At 37.0% G+C, this 19,303-nt stretch overlaps 1 protein-coding gene across 4 annotated transcripts in view; it reads left to right on the top strand.

The window, feature by feature from the left end:
• The window catches only part of LOC105473622 (AT-rich interaction domain 4A), a 75,608-nt gene that overhangs the window by 25,521 nt on the left and 30,784 nt on the right, over positions 1-19,303 (top strand). For 3 of the 4 annotated variants that reach the window (XM_011727491.2, XM_011727489.2, XM_011727490.2), the window contains exons 9-11: positions 4,164-4,243; positions 5,746-5,822; positions 6,226-6,392. In XM_011727491.2, coding sequence (XP_011725793.1) covers positions 4,164-4,243; positions 5,746-5,822; positions 6,226-6,392 — 324 coding nt within the window. Of the gene's footprint in view, positions 1-25; positions 503-4,163; positions 4,244-5,745; positions 5,823-6,225; positions 6,393-19,303 lie in introns of those variants that run through there. The other variant, XM_071100105.1, reaches the window with a different exon arrangement.

The following is a 19,303-nucleotide window of genomic DNA, read 5'->3' as shown; positions in this document are numbered from 1 at the left end:
TTGAATAATCATAGTCAGGTCCAGAATACTTCACTGTCTTCTTTGGTTATTCTTTTTTTAATTCTATATAGCCTTTTATTGAGCTCTTTTGTATTTCTTCCCTCATAATATGTCCAATGGCTTTTTACTCTATTCCCATTACCATGGGTTCCCTTAACTTGATTCTTGAATTCTTTCTTTTCTATTAATTCAGACTAATTTTCCAGCACTAACTTTTATAGAGAAATATTTTTTTCTTTCTGTTGAGACAGGGTCTCACTCTGCTGCCAATGCTGGAGTGCAGTGATGTGAGCACAGCTCACTGCAGCTTCAGCCTCTTGGGCTCAGGCATTCCTCCTGTTTCAGCCTCCCAAGCAGCTACAACTACAGGCATGCGCCTCCACACCTGGCTGTTTTTTATTTTTTGTAGAGATGTAGTCTCCCGATGTTTCCCAGGCCAGTCTCAAACTCCTGGGCTCAAGCAGTCTTCTCACTTTGGCCTCCCAAGGGGCTGGGATTACAGGTATGAGCCAGTATGCCTGGCTGAGAAATCTTTTTACAGTATAAATTTAGTCATGATCGTCCCATTCTCAGAAATAGAAAACCTTCAGTGAGTCTGCCTAGTTGATCAGTTTTGCATTTTTTTAAATGGATGTTTGAGGCCATCCCTGGCTCTCAGTTTATTTCCTATTTTTAGTGTAAACTATACTCAAGTTGTTTAACTGCCCCATATGTAGGATACATCACTCCTCTAAGCCTTTATCCCTGCCTTAAATTAATTAGCATTTACTGAGGATCTACAGTGAGTTCAGCTTTGTTCAAAGTTCTTTAGAAGAGGCTTAAATGTATTGCCTTCAAGAAGCTTACTGTAGACATGTAAGAGATTACATAGTTATTAAAGATTGTATAGTAAATAAAAAAAATTTGGTACAGAGTGGAGTAAGAAAGGATGAAAGGAGGGATTCACCTACATTTGAAGGAAGATTTTGGAAATGACAACTTTTAGGTGGGTTGGTAGAGAAAGCTAATTTTTGCTTACACAGAGAAGGAGTAAGAAGAAGAGATACACAAGAGAATTATTTCAGAGAGGAGTAAAAAATAATTGGAAATTAATGTCTTTTCTTCTCTTCCTACTCCTTTACTTCTTCCTCCACTTCCTCATCCCCTCTTAAATATCTCTTAAAGTTCAACTCAAGTCCTACCTTCTTTGCAGGGTCTCTCTTAAATACTCTTCTTTTGTTTTGTTTTTGAGAGAGGGTCTTTGTCGCCCAGACTGGAGTGCAGTGATGTGATCACAGCTCACTGCAGCCTTCACCTCCCTGGGCTCAGGTGATCCTCCCACCTCAGCCTGCTGAGTAGCTTGGGACCACAGGTGTACGTCAGCACACCTGGCTAATTTTTGTATTTTTTTGTGGAGACGTGGTTTCACCATGTTGTCCAGGCTGGTCTCGAACTCCTGGGCTCAAACGATGACCTTGGCCTTCCGAGGTGCTGGAATCAACAGGTGTGAGCCACTGCGCCTGGCCCTAAATACTCTTAACATAAGTATGCCCCTTTGAATTTTGGTATCACTTATCTCTAATAATAATTGTGGCACAAAATGTATCTCAAATTAGATTATAATCCTGTAAAGAGCTGAAAGTATATTTTTAGCTTTCTGTGTGTGTGTAAATATATTACTCAGTTCATAGATAATAGATTTAATTTATATGAGGAAAGTCTGAAAGTCCCTTGAACCTTTCAGTTGTATAGAAAAATAAGTAATTTGGAATTTGGATGCAGAATATTCAGATTTTAGGTTTGCCAAGAGTTTTTTTTTTTTTTAATAAATTCTTTTATTTATTCAGATTTATCATTTACCAGGGCATATTGCAAATAAAAAATGAGTAGGACACTATTCTTACATTTGGTGATTTTATGTATAATGTACAGAATAATCCAAGTAACAGTAATATAAAATAGTATATGTTCAATATTAGGACTCCCTGGCCTGAGAGATGACATTTATTTGAGGAAAATACAGAAAGCCTTCACAAAGCAGGTGCTTTTGAGCTGAGCTTTGAAGGATTTAAAGATAGTAGGCAAAGCTTCACTAGAGGAAACAAAAAAATAGGTTAAAAAAAATAGCATGCCTGTAATCCCAGCACTTTGGGAGGCCAAGGTGGGCAGATCACAAGGTCAGGAGATCGAGACCATTCTGGCTAACACGGTGAAACCCTATCTCTACTAAAAACACAAAAAATCAGCCGGGCATGGTGGCGGGCGCCTGTAGTCCCAGCTACTCAGGAGGCCAAGGCAGGAGAATGATGTGAACCCGGAAGACGGAGCTTGCAGTGAGCCGAGATCGTGCCACTGCACTGCAGCCTGGGCAACAGAGCAAGACTCCGTCTCAAAAAAAAAGGAATGGGTTTGTTCACGGAACTGTTTGCTCTGGGAATCCATTTTGGCTAAATATTAAATGTGAGTCGGAGAATAATAGAAAATATACCTGTGAACATAATTTGATTCTAGGGCGGAAGGGTCTTTAAAAGTTCGCCTAAAGAATTTGGGCATAATTCTGCAGAGAATTTTCCAGAAGAGTGATGTTATTTGAGCTACATGTTTAGGAATGTGAATGAAGAATGGCATGTTACTAGAAAGACTGGAGGTGGCAGGAATCTATTTGAAGGCCATTAAATAGTTCATAGGTGAGGTAATTAGACCTTGGATTATGCCTATTCATCCTTTAAAATTTACTTTAAGCTTTTCCTGCCACACCTTTTCCTTGCCCAGGTTAGGCAAAATCTCCCTCCTCAATGTTTTCATATTATTATGTGCTAGTGGTATCACTGTACTTATCCTCCATTGTGTTCTTTTTGTGTATCTTTTTATGTTTGCCCCTCCAGTACACTGTTAGCTCCTTGAGGGTTGGCACGGCTATATTATTAGTCTAATAATTACCAGCACCTAGCAAACAAACAAAAAATACTTCCATCTGGTGTTAAGACAGCTGATGTGACTGCCAAGAATATTCAATTATCTGGATATACACTGTTCAGTATGATAACCATGAACCATGTGTGGCCATTTAAGTTTAAATGTAACTTAATTAAAATAAAATAGAATTAAAAACTCAGTCTCTCAGTTGCACCAGCCACATTTCAAGTGTTTAGCACCATGTGACTCACTGCCACTGTATAGGGCAGTACAGATACAGAACATTTCCATCAGTGCACAAAGGTCTGTGAATGGTGCTGGAATGTAGCAGAGAGAGGCTAGTGTTAGGGAGAGCATGAACAGATACATTTAAGCAATTTTTTAAAAATATGAAGTTCTATAAAGGATACAGAGATTATTTACCAATGATACTGCTAAGATACTATTTTCAGAAGTTAAGAAATTAAAAAGTTCTTTGTTCATGTTTTAACTTGTTTTAATTACTAACGATTGTACATATCTTGGTTAAAAAAGGTAACATAGATTTTTTTTTTTATGACCAGATTTCAAAAAATTCTTATTCAAGTATATTTTAAAAAATTATATGCCAAATTTTCATCACAGATTATACAATTTAGTTTTTGACAATAATTTAGCTTAGAATAAATCCTGATATTTTTAAAGTGCTGGTCACATTTTAATTTATATTTCTTTTCTTTTTGAAATGGGGTCTCACTCCGTCGCCCAGGCTGGAGTGCAGTGTCGTGATCTTGGCTTACTGCAGCCTCCATCTCCTGGGATGAACTGATGTTACCATCCCAGCTTTTTGAGTAGCTGGGACTATAGGCACACACCACCACACCAGGCTAATTTTTGGTATTTTTGGTAGAGACAGTGTCTCACTATGCCACCCAGGCTGGTCTTGAACTCCTGAGCTCAAGCTATCTGTCCACCTTGACCTCCCAAAGTGCTGGAATTACATGCATCAGTCACTAGACCTGGCCCTGTATTTCATTAATTATTCATTTTATAATCTAATGACTATGGATAAAATAAATTTCTAGACAACCAATATGCTAAACGAAATATATAAGGGTATCTTTTTTTGTATGTAATTCCTTAATAATAGGGGCTATTTATAATGAAGCTGTTTTTTGTAAAAGATGATCTATCTGAGAAGTTAGGGGATCCAGAATTGTTCTTTTGAAAAATATGCTTTTTCTGAGCACAGGAAATAGGAATCAATCTGTTCTTATTTTATATTTCAGGTAATATCTCCCAGCTGTAATGATGACATCACAGTGAAAAAGGATCAGTGTTTAGTTCGATCATTTATTGATTCTAAATTGTGAGTAATGAATTATTTAATGATGTTACATGGGAGGAAAAAATATGGAATTACAATGATAGAGCGCTCCCCCACCAAAACTATTTTTAATAGTCTAATCATTCATGAACTGAGAAGTTGTTACCTAATACATTTTGACTTTTTGTAATGTAGGGTATTTTTCACTAACACATTTTGTATAAAATCTGTGAACAACATTATGTGAGAACAATATTAAGTTTTTTTTTAGCAAAGCATGGTATTTATTTTTTTCCTTAATTGTAAAATTCTATATTTTCATCATGTGTAGTATGTGACATTTATTATTAACTCCGAAGCTTATTTTTATTTTTTATTTTTTTTATTTTTTTTTGAGACAGAGTCTCGCTCTGTTGCCCAGGCTGGAGTGCAGTGGCGCGATCTTGGCTCACTGCAAGCTCCGCCTCCTGGTTTCATGCCATTCTCATGCCTCTGTCTCCGGAGTTGCTGGGACTACAGTCGCCCGCCACCACGCCTGGCTAATTTTTTGTATTTTCAGTAGAGATGGGGTTTCACCCTGTTAACCAGGATGGTCTCGATCTCCTGACCTTGTGATCTGCCTGTCTCGGCCTCCCATAGTGCTGGGATTATAAGCGTGAGCCACTTTGCCCGGCCTGAAGCTTATTTTTTTAATCTACATTACAAGGGCAATTATTTTGACTTTTTTCATGATTAAAATCCAGACTTTTGGGCCGGGCGCGGTTGCTGACGCCCAGCCAAGGCGGGCAGATCATGAGCTCAGGAGATCGAGACCATCCTGGCCAACATGGTGAAACCCCGTCTCTACTAAAATATCAAAAATTAGCCGGGTATGGTGGTGCATGCCTGTAGTCCTAGCTACTTGGGAGGCTGAGGCAAGGGAATCACTTGAACCTGGGAGGCAGAGGTTGCAGTGAGCTGAGATCGCACCACTGCACTCCAGCCTGGCGACAGAGTGAGACTCTGTCTCAAAAAAAATGAAATCCAGACTTATAAAAACTTTTTCCTAACCTCATCTCTGCTTTGTGATCAAAAAAGTGAAATTAAAAAAGTTTTTCTGAGTTATAGTTCTCTGTGAAAAATTTAATACTATAATATATCTTATAGTGGTAAAAATATTTCAATATTACTATCTAGTAAATGTGCTTTTTTACTAAAATGAAAAATAAATTTCACAAATATTAAAGTAGACATTGTTGTCTACAAGTGTTGAAAACATCATGCTGATATAAATTACCCCGTACTATCTGTAGGAGGAATGTATAGATTGAAATATTGTGAATGTGAGGCCCTCAATGTACTTTGATATATAAAACTTCAGAATTAAGATAACTAGCTTTGCCTGTATTACCTCTTCTTACCTTTTATTAAGGAGTAAGTTAAAAACATTTTATAGGCAATATTTTGATTTTCAGGTTTTTATTTTTCTATATGTCAACATGTACTATTTAAGTAATAATTTGTATTGAATAAGTTATTTTCCTCCCCTTCTTCTTGATAAATAGTTACTCTATAGCAAGAAAGGACATTAAGCAAGTAGACATTCTCAATCTACCGGAATCTGAGCTCTCCAGTAAACCAGGTAAAATAAGGATGAATTACCCTGTTATTTTATGTTGTGGCTCTATATGGAAAATAGCAAATAAAGCAAGACTGATACTCTCTGGTGCCACCATTTTAAGTGTTTAGAGTTGATAACCAATCTTACTTGATTTTTTTTTTAATGTCTAGATATATTTGATGTGTGATTATTAGATAAGTTTAATTTTTCATATTTTACCATTAAGATGTCTCACAGTATTCTGTAAAGTAATAACAAATTTTATATAACATTGTAACTTATGAAATATGTTCAAGCTTACTGTATCATTTTATAAATGACAGCTGAATTTGAATTCAGATCTTCTGATTCTGAATGCCATGCCTTTTCTTTTGTTCTATGCTGCTAATTCCAAGCAACTGCTGAAGTACATTTTCACTCTTAGGGCTTCAGAAAGCAAGCATCTTCTTAAAAACTAGAGTTGTTCCTGATAATTGGAAAATGGATATAAGTGAAATCCTTGAGTCATCCAGTAGTGATGATGAAGATGGCCCAGCTGAAGAAAATGATGAAGAAAAGGAAAAGGAGGTCAAAAAGACAGAAGAAGAGGTGGTAGGTGTAATTTCATGTTTGTAACAAATAAAAACATCTTAATATTCTCTAGGGAAGATAATACCTTCATGTATTTTTCCCTCTGTTTAGATTCTCTATTATTTGTTTCCATTTCTAGCATTGCTTGATTTGGGTGTTGAGGAAGGTTTTTGGCTCATAGCATAGTGTGTAAATCAGAACTAATTTTTAGTAAGAGGTTACAAGAAAATACTTTTCAGGTTAGTTAATCAACAAGTGCACACTGGTTTTTTTCGGGGTGTTTTCCAAAACAACCCAGGAGGGAAAAAAAAAAAAGTTTTAGGTATTTTATATGTGTTAACTCATTTAAACTACCACCGTATAAAGTAACTGTTGTTATCCTACTTTAAAGGTAAGGAAAGGGAGGTTCAAAAAAGTTAAGTAACTTTCCCAAGGTGGCACAACTAAAATGGGAAGGATAGGGATTTGCACCCAGGTCTGGCCTGTCTCAACTTTAAAACCTCTTTCAGACATTTCACAATATTTCAAGGATAATAAGGGAAAAAAAAAAAATCCTATCCAAACTCCAAAGACAATTTCATTTGGCAATTTGGTAAATCATAGAAAAGATTTAGATTGTGTGTTCTAAGTGCTAATGGTTTTCTTAGTAATATTGCCATGTCATTTATAATGTGCGTATAATTGTAGGAAATCATCCATGGAATACTGCATGATTGCTTATATGAATACTGTTGTCTATTCTGCAGTGTTGTATCAAATGGGGTAAACTGTCTAGTGTATTTTTGGTTGTTATGGGGTAAAAGGGCTTAGGGGCAAGACAAAGACAATGAATTTACTGAAAAGGGGGACCTATTTGAGCATGAAAAATATTTGCCTGGAAAAATGTGGGATGCTTCTGTTTTAAATACACAAATACGAATTTATGAAATGAAATGAGTATACTCGTAAGTGATGAAGGGCATACGCTATTTCTTTCCTTTTACTTCCCCTGCAGTATTTGGTTTTTTTACACTCTGAAATCAGAATGGCGGTTCATACTTACAGGCTGCCTACAGAGTTGCCATAGTAACATGCTGTTGGTTTTAAGTGAGCATGCTCGGAAAGACAGGAAGGTTTAGCAGAGGCTTGGCAGGTTGCCAATGGAGGTTTGCCAGATGCTTTGAAATGGGCTGTCTTTCTTTTCCTTTCATGTAATGTCTGATTTTTATGTGGAAGAGAATGTAAGTAGTGCTGTATAACCCTGCGGATGCTATGCCCTAAGAGGGAAAGCAAATATTTGCAAGTCAGACTGAAAAATGTCCAGACCCTGTACTGATTAAGTAGAAGGGGAATCTAACCACTTTGCATTTGAAAGAAAATGCAGCATATAGGTAAGATTTTTTTTTGTATGTTTAGTTACCATTTTGATTGCCAAAGACGGGATTAAATAAGAATTTTAGGTATTGATGATGTAGCTGATATGGAAGGACTCAGAACCAAGAAATATTCTTTCTTGTAAAAAAGACAGTAGGAGTCTATTTTTAGAATATCAATGGATGAAGGCTATTTTTCTGAAACAAGATAGATTTTGAAATGAAAATGATAATGAGATAGTTTGGCAAAATGCAGGATTTAAAGTCAGAATATTAAATGTGAATTTTGTATTTTATCTGTATTTATTTATAGATTATATATTTTCAGGGTAATTAGGCCACATTTTCAGGGTGTGAACTGTTGCAAATCTGTGATTTAGCTTTTGTTTTTTAAATTAACATTAGTTAGGATCTTATACTGTCCAATATTGAAGAAAGATTAGCCTCTTTATTTTTGCTAATACTTTTAATTGCTGTCCCTTCCAGAATGCATTTTCCCTACCCACCCCCCACACCCTCTAAAAACCCTGAAATTTTAAACAAAGAGGGTAAAAAGAGCTTTGTAGAAAGTTGCAGAGGGAGACTATAAAATAGTAAATTGTAAGTAGTGGTCTTATTACAATGATTCATTTCATAAATATTGTAATGTTTTATTCAAGCTGTGAGTATACATTAGTATAAAAGAACGAAGAGCAGAGGCAAAGCTCTGTTACCTATTGTTTGCAGGTAATAGTAAATAAATTTTTAAAGGTAAGAAAGCTTATAAGGATAGTATCTTCTTAAAATGTGTCATGTAAATTATGAGCCTGTTAAAATTAAGTGGATCAGGATGCTTTTCATCTACTGAAAAATAACAGCAAAATTACAGAATTTAGGCACTGATTCATATGATTATTTATTTTTCAGATGGTCAATTTCATAGCATATGTTTTATTGAATTATTGAACTAATTCTTTGACTATACAGGAAGATTTTCTTGAGTGAAATTTTGTTGCTTTAGAAAAATATCAGCTGCATTTCTTGCTCCTGGGTTTAAGATTTAGTTGCTGAATCATTGTAGCTTGTCTTGAACAGTTATTTTTTAAAAGTGTAATATACTGATAAACTGAAAAGCACTGTATACAATAAAGAGGAGGGGAATGACTATGGTATAAAATGAATAAAAATCTGATAAGCCATGGCCTACCTGGCTTAGTCATTATGGGCCTTTACCATGTAGGTGAGGCCACGCTGTTGTATTACGTTACAGATCAGAGTCTTCCCAAAATGTAATGATGCTATGCTTTTCATGAAGATTCAATGTTGCATTACAATAATCAAAAAGATCTTTTGTAAGATTCTCTAAACCACTGTAACAATACTCTAGTCTGTCATTTGGTGTTTTTAGTATAGCAAGCAAATTTTATGCAGTAGAATCATACAAGTGTTAGATACTTCTGCAGTGTTAATGGGCAGTGAACATTGTTTTTATATTTGATGCTTTGGGTATCCTAAGTAGCCTTAATGAGATTTGAGATTCTATGACGTTACAGAAAGAGCACCTTTTCCCCTTAATATTAATTTGAATTCCTAAATATTGGTAGTTCAGGATTTGAGTACAAGATATAGATCTCATGCTGTTACTATGTGGGAAAAGATTGAGGATCTGACAGAAAGTAGGTTTTATGTATATTGATTACTTTAAACTTGAACTCAATAATTATATTGAAAAATTCCCTGGGGGATATTTTTATGGTTATTACTTAAATGTTTTTGTTAAGAAAATTTTGTATTAGAAAAGATATTACTGGATTTTTCACCTTTAAAATTGATCAAAAAGTTCATGTAAACATAAGTAATCGTCTCAATTATTCATTTATTCCTGATTTATATTTACTTTGGATAAATATAGGAGAGTTTTCTAAGGGTAAAAAAAAAAATGGATTTTTGTTTAGGAAACTGAGCATTAAGGGGAATGTGACCAGTCTTAGCTTTTTAAATCATTTTGGCTTATAATAAGTAGGCTTATAGGTTGGGCGCTTTTAAAAATTTCCTATTTAGTAATGAAAATTTGAATTCAGTGAATTTTTAAATAACTACTGCCATTTCTCTAATATTGGGAATTGTTTAGGGACCACTGACATATTAATGCCTAAGATTATATTCCACTATTGTAAAAAATCATAAGTACTTGCGTTTGTTTATTCATGGAAACATAAATATTATTTTTGATGTTTAAATCGTGTTATTTGTGCATATTTATGCCTTTTTGTAGATGGTAAAGGCATTTGTTGGTGGTCGTTCAAGATTACTTTAGGTATAAACTTACAGTAAATCCTTGATAACTTAAGAAAACCATGCTAAATTGGTAGAATTTAAAGAATATTTTAAATGTAATGTGAACATTTTGTATTTCTAAGCAGATCCTAAAAAGCCAACCTTCCATGAATAATTGAGACTTTAGCTTGCAATCATATAACAACTGACTTGCTAAAATCTTAAAGTTTAGCCCATTAAACAAACAAAAATGCCCCTATGTATTTAGCAGAGTCTTGCTTCATGGTAATAGTATAAGAAAGAGTCTAGCCCAATTAGGATCATCTAATCAGATTAATAAGGATTCCACATTTGTACACACAAATATAGCTACATGCAGCTATGTTTTTATGTATTTAAAAAAACACTTTTATATCAATTCATTTTTTAGTTGTGGTCATATGAGATAGTTGACTTGTACTAAAAATCTTGGATTTGATAGCATTTAAATGACATCTTGATGATTAAAATGTGGACCTTTTCAAATGGGGAAAAATTACTAGGCTCAGTTAACTGATAAAATACAAGAATCATGTAATCATTTATTTTAGGCAGCTGTTGTTAAAACTGTTCTCTGAAATTATAAGTGCCTTACTATGAATATATCATCTCTTATGTGAGCCCTGAAATATTCTGTAGGTGTACAATAGGGAAGAATAGTACCACTCTAAATTTTATGATTACCAAATTTCACTGGGCCTTCAGCACTATTGGTCAATTCCCAATTTCTGTAAGCAAATCATTATTTCCTCCATTAAACCGATAATCCTATATCCACTCCACACAATTTTATAAAGAAATTGGGAGCTTCAGATGTGAGCATGCTGTAAACCTGTTTGCCTGCTCTCTTTTGCTTGAGGCACAATTGATAGTGTTTTGTCTTCCTCTATAAGATGAGTCTCTCAGGTTATGCTCTGGATCTCATTCCCTTCCTCCTTTCAGGAAAAGAGAGACTATTGACTCTCTCTTTTCTTTCTTGCATCTTTAACTTACTCCTTTCAGTTGTATCCTTCTCATCAGCTTTTTAAAACATGCTTACATCTCTCCCAGCCTTCTGACAACCCCTCCATATTTCCTCGACAAGTCTTCAGACAACCTCTGTGCTTTCCTCTCCAGGTAACTACATTTCTTCTTCATCTACTCATGGCCAGATCACTTAGAGTTACATACACTGTTCATAACCTCTCCTTTACTCTTAATTCACTATAGTGTATCTTGCTTTCCCACAACTAAAACAACTTTACTAAGGTTAGCGGTGACTCCAACAAAGTTTTGTACTAAACCAAACACATTTTTATCTTGATCTTACTTGACTACTGAGTAGTAGTCAGTACCTCTGACATACCTAACTTCTTAGAATGCTTGGTATCCATGACATCACAGTTTTTTGGCCTACTTCCTATCTAAAATGATATAATGACTCGATATCTATATGTACATCAGAGATGTCTCCTCTTAGCTCAAGACATTTATAACAAACTGCCAATGAAGATTTCATCTTTTTTTTTTTTTTTTTTTTTGGAGACAGAGTTTTGCTCTTGTTAGCTAGGCTGGAGTGCAATGGCATGATCTCAACTCACTGCAACTTCTGCCTCCTGGATTCAAGCAATTCTCCTGCCTCAGCCTCCTGAGTAGCTGAGATTATGGCATGCACCTCCATGCCTGGCTAATTTTGTATTGCTAGTAGAGATAGGGTTTCTCCATGTTAGTCAGGCTGGTCTCGAACTCCCGACCTCAGTGATCCGCCCATCTCGGCCTCCCAAAGTGCTGGGATTACAGGCGTGAGCCACTGCGCCCGGCCGAGGATTTCATCTTAACTTGTACATATTCAGACTCAGTATGTGCAAGACTGCATTCATCATCTTTTTCCCCTAAACCTGTCCTTTCCCTGGCTGTCCTTAATTCATTTTAATAGAAGCAGCATCCGCTCAGCTGTCCAAGCCAGATACACAGAAGTCACCTTGATTATTCTTAACCCCCTGTCCAATCAGATACCCAGTCCATTCTCTTCTACCCACTCGAATAGCTCTCAAATTTGCCCACTTCCTTTGGTTTCTTTTCTTCTTTCTGCCAATCTTACTCCAAGCTACTGTTCTCTTTTACCCCTAGACTAATGCAATAACAATAACAATTTAATTGTTCTTTCAACATCCATGCTTGCCCTCCTCCAGTCTATTCTCTGTACTGGATCTACAGTAGTTTTTTTTTTTTGTTCTAACTGAAGATATATATATGTGATTCTTTTAGTAATAAAATAATTTTAGGGAACAAAAGAGGTTGTGGTTTTTATTCTTTTGGATTAAAATGTTTCCAAAGCATATTGCATAATACCACCTTTTTTTTTTTTTTTTGAAACGGAGTCTCGCTCTGTCGCCCAGGCTGGAGTGCAGTGGCCGGATCTCAGCTCACTGCAAGCTCCGCCTCCCGGGTTCACGCCATTCTCCTGCCTCAGCCTCCCGAGTAGTTGGGACTACAGGCGCCCGCCACCGCGCCCGGCTAGTTTTTTTCTGTATTTTTTAGTAGAGACGGGGTTTCACCGTGTTAGCCAGGATGGTCTCGATCTCCTGACCTCGTGATCCGCCCGTCTCGGCCTCCCAAAGTGCTGGGATTACAGGCTTGAGCCACCGCGCCCGGCAATACCACCTTTTTCTAAACGCAGTATAATGTACATTATTTAATATTTACTCAAGATTTAATTATTGCATTCTTGTAAATCACATACTGTCTTGGCTCTTAGCCCTTACACTAAGTGACGTAAGTCTGTAAAGATTGTGAATTTTTTCCCAGTTTTCTTTCTTCTAATCTATATATTGTCAATTGTTAGTTTTTACATATGATAACTTTCTGGACAGTTCTTCAGAATTCCACTTGGGGTGAGTCTTATTGATAACCTACGTAGTCATTTTGACCTATGGCTCACCTGAGTTACCAGACTTACTATTTGTTTTGTTTGCTTTTCACTTTAAGTTAAACCTAAAGTTAAACCTGAAGTTTAACTGAAAGTTTAAAATTTTAAGCTTTCTTTTTAAATTCATCTTTATTTGCTGTTTCACTAAGGTGTTGTGACAACAAAATATATCTGTTGTACCGGAACATACATCAAGATGTACCTTTCATAATACCACTATTAAAATGTTTACCTTTTGTAGGAGATACAAACAAGTAAAGATGACCACGCTAAATAATGTTGTCAGTTTATTTATGGAGACTTGGTGGTTTTTAAAGTAAGACTGTTTGGTTAGTCCTTGCAACAGTCTATGTAAATATGTATATAAATAAATATATACGTATGGAATCGCCTCAGAGTGCATTGCCTGAGAAAAGAGAGATTATGAAGGGGAGTTAGATACCTTATCTCATAGTTCCTCCCAAAGTGGACTTTTCTTTTTCTTTTTTTCCTTTTTCTTTTTTTTTTTGAGACAGTTTCACTCCGTCACTCAGACTGGAGTATGATTTCCACTCACTGCAATCTCCGCCTCCCAAGTTCAGATGGTTTTCATGCCTCACCCTTCCCAGTAGCTGGAATTACAGGCATGCGCCACCATGCCCAGCTAATTTTTGTACTTTTAGTAGGGAAAAGGTTTCACCATGTTGGCCAGGCTGGTCTCGAACTCCTGGCCTCAAGTGATCTGCCCACCTTGGCCTCCCAAAGTGCTGGGATTATAGGCGTGAGCCACTGCGCCCAGCCCCAAAGTGAACTTTCTAGAACCTTACAATAAATCTCCTAGAACCTTCTCTTTATATATATATTTGTGTGTGTGTATATATATATCTTTGTGTGTGTGTATATATATATATATATATAAAAAATTAAGAAAACCAAGGTTTAGAGAGGTTTCAGAATTTTTTACAGGCTTTTAAGAAAATGTTCTCTCCTCCTCTAGATTGTAAGATCTGTGAAAGCAGGGGATTTCAGGGTTTTTGTTTTTTCCTTTTCCTACCAGTATGTGTAGCTAACAGCTATCAACACAGAGCTTGCTTAGCTGATATTAAACCTTCATTAAATGAATGAATATGGGTTATGTAATTGTTGTAGCAAATTACTCTTTGAAACAAGGTGGTGGGAAATTTGTTATAAGGTTCTAGAAAGTTCACCTTGGCGGGGGGAACTAAGGGATAAGATATCTAACTTCCCTTTATAGTATCTGTTTTCTCAGGCTGTGTACTCTGTAGGCAATCTCAATTTCTTGCATAATTTTGTGAGTTTATAAAATAAATTATTTTTTGCTTAAGTCATCTTGGTATAGTTTTCTGTCACTTGTAGTAAAAGTTCTTGATTTTCAGTGCTCCTTGTTTGTATTTTGTTCCACTTACACTTCTTTATTCTCCCTTCCACGATATGGGACTTCTTACATCTCCCCTGCTGCCACTTAGATATTGTTCAGAAGCTGCTGTTGATATTACATTGAATATTGCCTTTGTGTTGCCCATTCCCTTTGTTAGTATTAAGTATAATAGGAAAGATAAAATGAAAGTTTTAAAAACTCAGAAAATAAGTGACAACAGCTGAGATTTTAAAAATTCAACAGGTATTTGTAGGAACAAAGAGGTGGGCACGGGTCAAATCATGATGGGGCAGACTTCTAAAGGCCTGTGATGAAAAACCCAGACCTCGTCCTGAAGGTGCTGAAAGCCAATAAAGGGTTACCAGCAGGAACCACCTATGTTTTATAAAGATGTTTATGGATAATGAATTCAAAGGGAAAACACCAGAGGGAAGACATCTGGAGTAAGTGGTGATTATAGCTCACTGCAGCCTCAACCTCCCAGGCATATGCCATCCTCCCACCTTAACCTCCTGAGTAGCGGGGCTAGGATTAAAGGCACGCACCACCATACCCAGCTAATTTATTATTATTATTTTTTTTTTTATAGAGTCAAGGTTTTGCTCTGTTGCCCAGCCTGGTCTAAAACCCCTAGGGTCAAGTGATCCTCCTGCCTGGCCCTCCCAAAGTGCTGGGATTACAGGCAAGAGCCACTGCACCTGACCAAAAATCTAAGGGATTCCCATAGGGGTTCTTGAAACCTGAGAATACCCATCAATAATATGTACTGTTACATACAAAACACAGTACAGGGAAACCACAAAGATCAAGTTTAGTTATACCTTTCCTCACTTTAAAAATGTCAATTTTTGTGGCTCCAATATGTTATACGCTAGGAAACTATCCCAAGCCACCAGTTAGAACTGTGTACAGGTTACATGGGTCTGAGGAGCTTTGGGTAAAGTTCATCATCTTTTACTGACATATTTTGACAATTTGGACACTGTCCACCTTCCTAATGTGTATTGGAAAGTAGAGTTTCTAGCTAAGAAAGTTAATAGCTCCTACAAAAATAAGATATGATCTTATTTTTCGAATTGCATTTGTCTCTGTATTACTCTGTTCTCACGTTGTCATAAAGAACTACATTAGACTGGGTATTTTATAAAGAAAGAGGTTTAATTGACTCACAGTTCCACAGGCTGTACAGGAGGCACGGCTGGGGAGGCCTCAGGAAATTTATAATGAGGAGAAAAGGTGAAGGGGAAGCAAGCACATCTTCATGTGGCAACAGGAGAGAGAGAGAGAGAGAGAGAGAGAGAGTGAGCGCGAGAGAGCGCAAAGGGGGAAGTGCTCTACACTTTCAAACAACCAGATCTCATGAGACCGCACCATCATGAGAACAGCAAGGGAGAAATCTGCCCCCATGATCCAATCACCTCCCACCAGTTCCCTCCCCCAGTATTTGGGATTGCAATTCAACATGAGATTTGGATGGGGACACAGAGCCAAACCATATCAGTTTCCCATCCCACTAAAATGGTAAGAAGTCTGTTTACTAGAATTTGTGCCATTTCCAATGCATAATCATTCATTTTCTGATTAATATATTTGGACAAGGGACAAGGTGAATGCCAGCAAGTCATGGGCCATAACCACCTGTGTCATTTTTTTTTTCTTCTTTTTTTTTGAGACGGAGTCTCGCTCATTTTGCCCAGGCTGGAGTGCAGTGGCGCAGTCTTAGCCAGGATTACGGGTGCTGCACGCCAGCATACCCAGCTAATTTTGTTTTGTTTTTTGTTTTTTTTTTTGAGACGGAGTCTTGCTCTGTCGCCCAGGCTGGAGTGCAGTGGCACAATCTCGGCTCACTACAACCTCCGCCTCCTTGGTTCAAGTGATTCTCCTGTCTCAGCCTCCTGAGTAGCTGGGATTACAGGTGCATGCGGTCACACCCGGCTAATTTTTTGTATTTTAGTAGAGACGGGGTTTTACCGTATTGCCCAGGCTGGTCTTGAACTCCTGAGCTCAGGCAATCTGCCCATCTCGGCCTCCCACAGTGCTGGGATTACAGGCATGAGCTATTGCACCCGGCCTAATTTTGTATTTTTAGTAGAGACGGGACTTCACCATGTTTGCCAGGCTGGTCTCAAACTCCTGACCTCAGGTAATCTGCCTGCCTTGGCCTTCTAAAGTGCTGGGATTACAGGCGTGAGCCACCACGCCCGCCCCAACTGTGTCTTAGAACATCCTCAACTATTCTTATTTCCTCTTTCCCTGACTCTTGCATTTATATTATCATAAATCTTAGCTCTCATACTCAATGAATGTGAAACAAGAAAACTCTACACAATTCATTTGCACAGATACCATTTTCATTCACATGAGTGTCTAAACTAAATGCCAGTCATTAGTGGTAAAGTTATGAGTAAGCCAGGCACAGTGGTTCTCTCTTCTTCCCTCTTCCCTTCTCTCTCCCTCTCCCCATCCCTCCATCAGTCTGTCTGTCTGTCTGTCTGTCTCTCTCTCTCTCTCTCTCTCCCCCTCTTCCTTTCATGCGAAGAGGTGAACTTTCCATCCCAGCTGGCAAGACTAATTCGGGCATGCATTCTCTTCCTTGTGGACTGTTATAATGGCTTCCTTTTCCCTTCCAATCCATCAAACTCATTCTTGGCTGAGAAATTTTAAATATACAAATCTGATCTAATTATCTTTCCCTGTCTCAAATTTCACATCTAACCACAGTATCAAGTTTTGATTCTTTAGCATACTATTATAGAGTCCTTTCCTAATCCCAGCCTGCCTTTGTCAGTCGCATGCTTATGCTGTTTGCTCTAGCACCAGGGCTGTCTACTATTTATATTTTGAAGCTGCCTAATACTACCACTGCCAGTTCATCTCAAGGAGAACCATTCATTTCCTCACTTGCTCCTCCTGTATTCTTTTATGTATTTTACAACACTTATCACATCGTGTTATATTGGCTTCTTTTACCTTTCTACACCTCCTGCCAAACTCAGAGCAGCAAAAATAGAAAGGAACCATGTGTTCTCATTTTAATCCACAGTACTTTTGAACAATCTCTGATTCATGGTAACCATCAGTAGATGTTTGAGCTTAATCTGAAGACATGTGCCTAAAGTCAGAAAATTCACAATCTAGTAGTGTAGATAGATATACAACTACTTATAATACTAGGCAGTATATACTAATACTAAATAAATTGGAAATTTCTTGAAATTATGATCATGAATGTGACTCTTCGATCTCTGGCATTTTACTGGGTACATAGTTATTCTTATGTATAAATGTAAATGACTAAATGAAGGGAAGAAGTCTCCTCAGCATGGTCTAGTGGACCTCTACCTCCCATTCTTATAACCCTCTCGCACTCCAAAACCCTTGAAAGATGCAACAGTCCCAGGCCTTGACCAGGAGGGAAATTGCTATGAAAATGCCATGGATAGAGAAAGCAAACCGTGATAGCAATTAAGAGCCCCATACAAAGTCATAAAGGCACATTCTTCTCATTGGAAGCATTTTCTAGCGTATGCAGTTTTACTGCAAGGTGACTAGCAGCAAGGCTATTTTCAAGAATAATTATGAGGAGTGGCTTATTGTAAGAGAAGCAATTTTAAGTTTCACAGAAACATCAGATAAGTTTAAAACTTTGTTTATAGCATCATCTTTTATTTATTCTTGGTAGAAAATAAATTTCCCCTCAAGGCATATGTCTGTAAGTAGAATTCTTTATTCATTTATGTCTTGTTTAACTGTACCAAAACTACAATTTTTTGGCCATAGTTTCTCATGAAACCTAAAGCACTCTTGGTTACCCACTAACTTTTAAATAAAATACACATAAATCAAATTTTATCTATAAAAATGTATTCTTAACATTAAAAATTTATCAAATGTTGGGTACAACCTAATTTTTCAGTTGATGAGTTGATTTTGTTTACTTGTATTGGGGAGCAACTTTGATTTTAAATTACTGCCTTTTTAAAGAATTGCTTTTACATATATTGGATACAGAAGGGATCCCTGAATTCTGTAGCATCATAAATACTGGAATGAGGCTGGGTGTAGTGGCTCACATCTGTAATCCCAGCACTTTGGGAGGCCAAGGTGGGTGGATCACCTGAGGTCAAGGGTTTGACACCAGCCTGGCCAATGTGGCGAAACCCAGTCTCTACTAAAAATACAAAAATTAGCCAGGTGTGGTGGTGCATGCCTGTAATCCCAGCTACTCAGGAGCCTGAGGAAGGAGAATCACTTGAACTTGGGAGGCAGAGGGTTGCAGTGAGCTGAGATTGTGCCATTGCACTCCAGCCTGGGTGACAGCAAGATTGTCTTTAAAAAAAATATACTGGAATGAAGTTTTCGTCTGAAAAAGAGAATATTATGATTACAGGGCACAGGCAAAGCATAGAGCCAGTCTGGCATAAGTGGTTTTTGGTTTTGATTTTTTTTTCCCCATACTAGAAGTTCTTAAAATTAATGCGTGAAGTGGTTCTTGGGCTATTGAATTACTTTTTTTCTTGAGTTAATTCATTGGCAGTTAACTTTGTAAAAGCAATATTTTTAAATTCACATGGGGAAAAAACTGCCGTCTCTTAATTTGAGCTTTAAGTAATCACCCCTACTAACTACTTTATAGTGATTATTAACTTTGTAAACTGCTGATTTTGGACACATGTTAGAACTTAGATTTAAATTTCTTCATATTTGGTAGAAGTATTTTAGTGTTATAAATCATTATGAATGAATGTACTAAAAGAAAAAAGAATGTAATAAAAGATCTCACTCCCTTTCTCTTGATTGTCTCATGGTTTTTTATTATATATTTTAATCAACTACATACTTATTGATCCTGGCTATATTATCAGCTATTAGATAACACAATTTTAAAGTGCCTCTTGCCCTCTGGACACCAAAGACTCAACATTTATTGCTTGAGCATTGCCTTTGTTTTGAATATGGCTTTGTAAAGACAAAAATCCAGGCCGGGTGCTGTGGCTCA

The sequence above is a fragment of the Macaca nemestrina genome, chromosome 7 (assembly GCF_043159975.1).
Source record: "Macaca nemestrina isolate mMacNem1 chromosome 7, mMacNem.hap1, whole genome shotgun sequence".
Lineage (NCBI taxonomy): Eukaryota > Metazoa > Chordata > Mammalia > Primates > Cercopithecidae > Macaca > Macaca nemestrina.
Note: the sequence above shows the minus strand (reverse complement) of the source record. Positions and strands in the feature narration are given on the sequence as shown.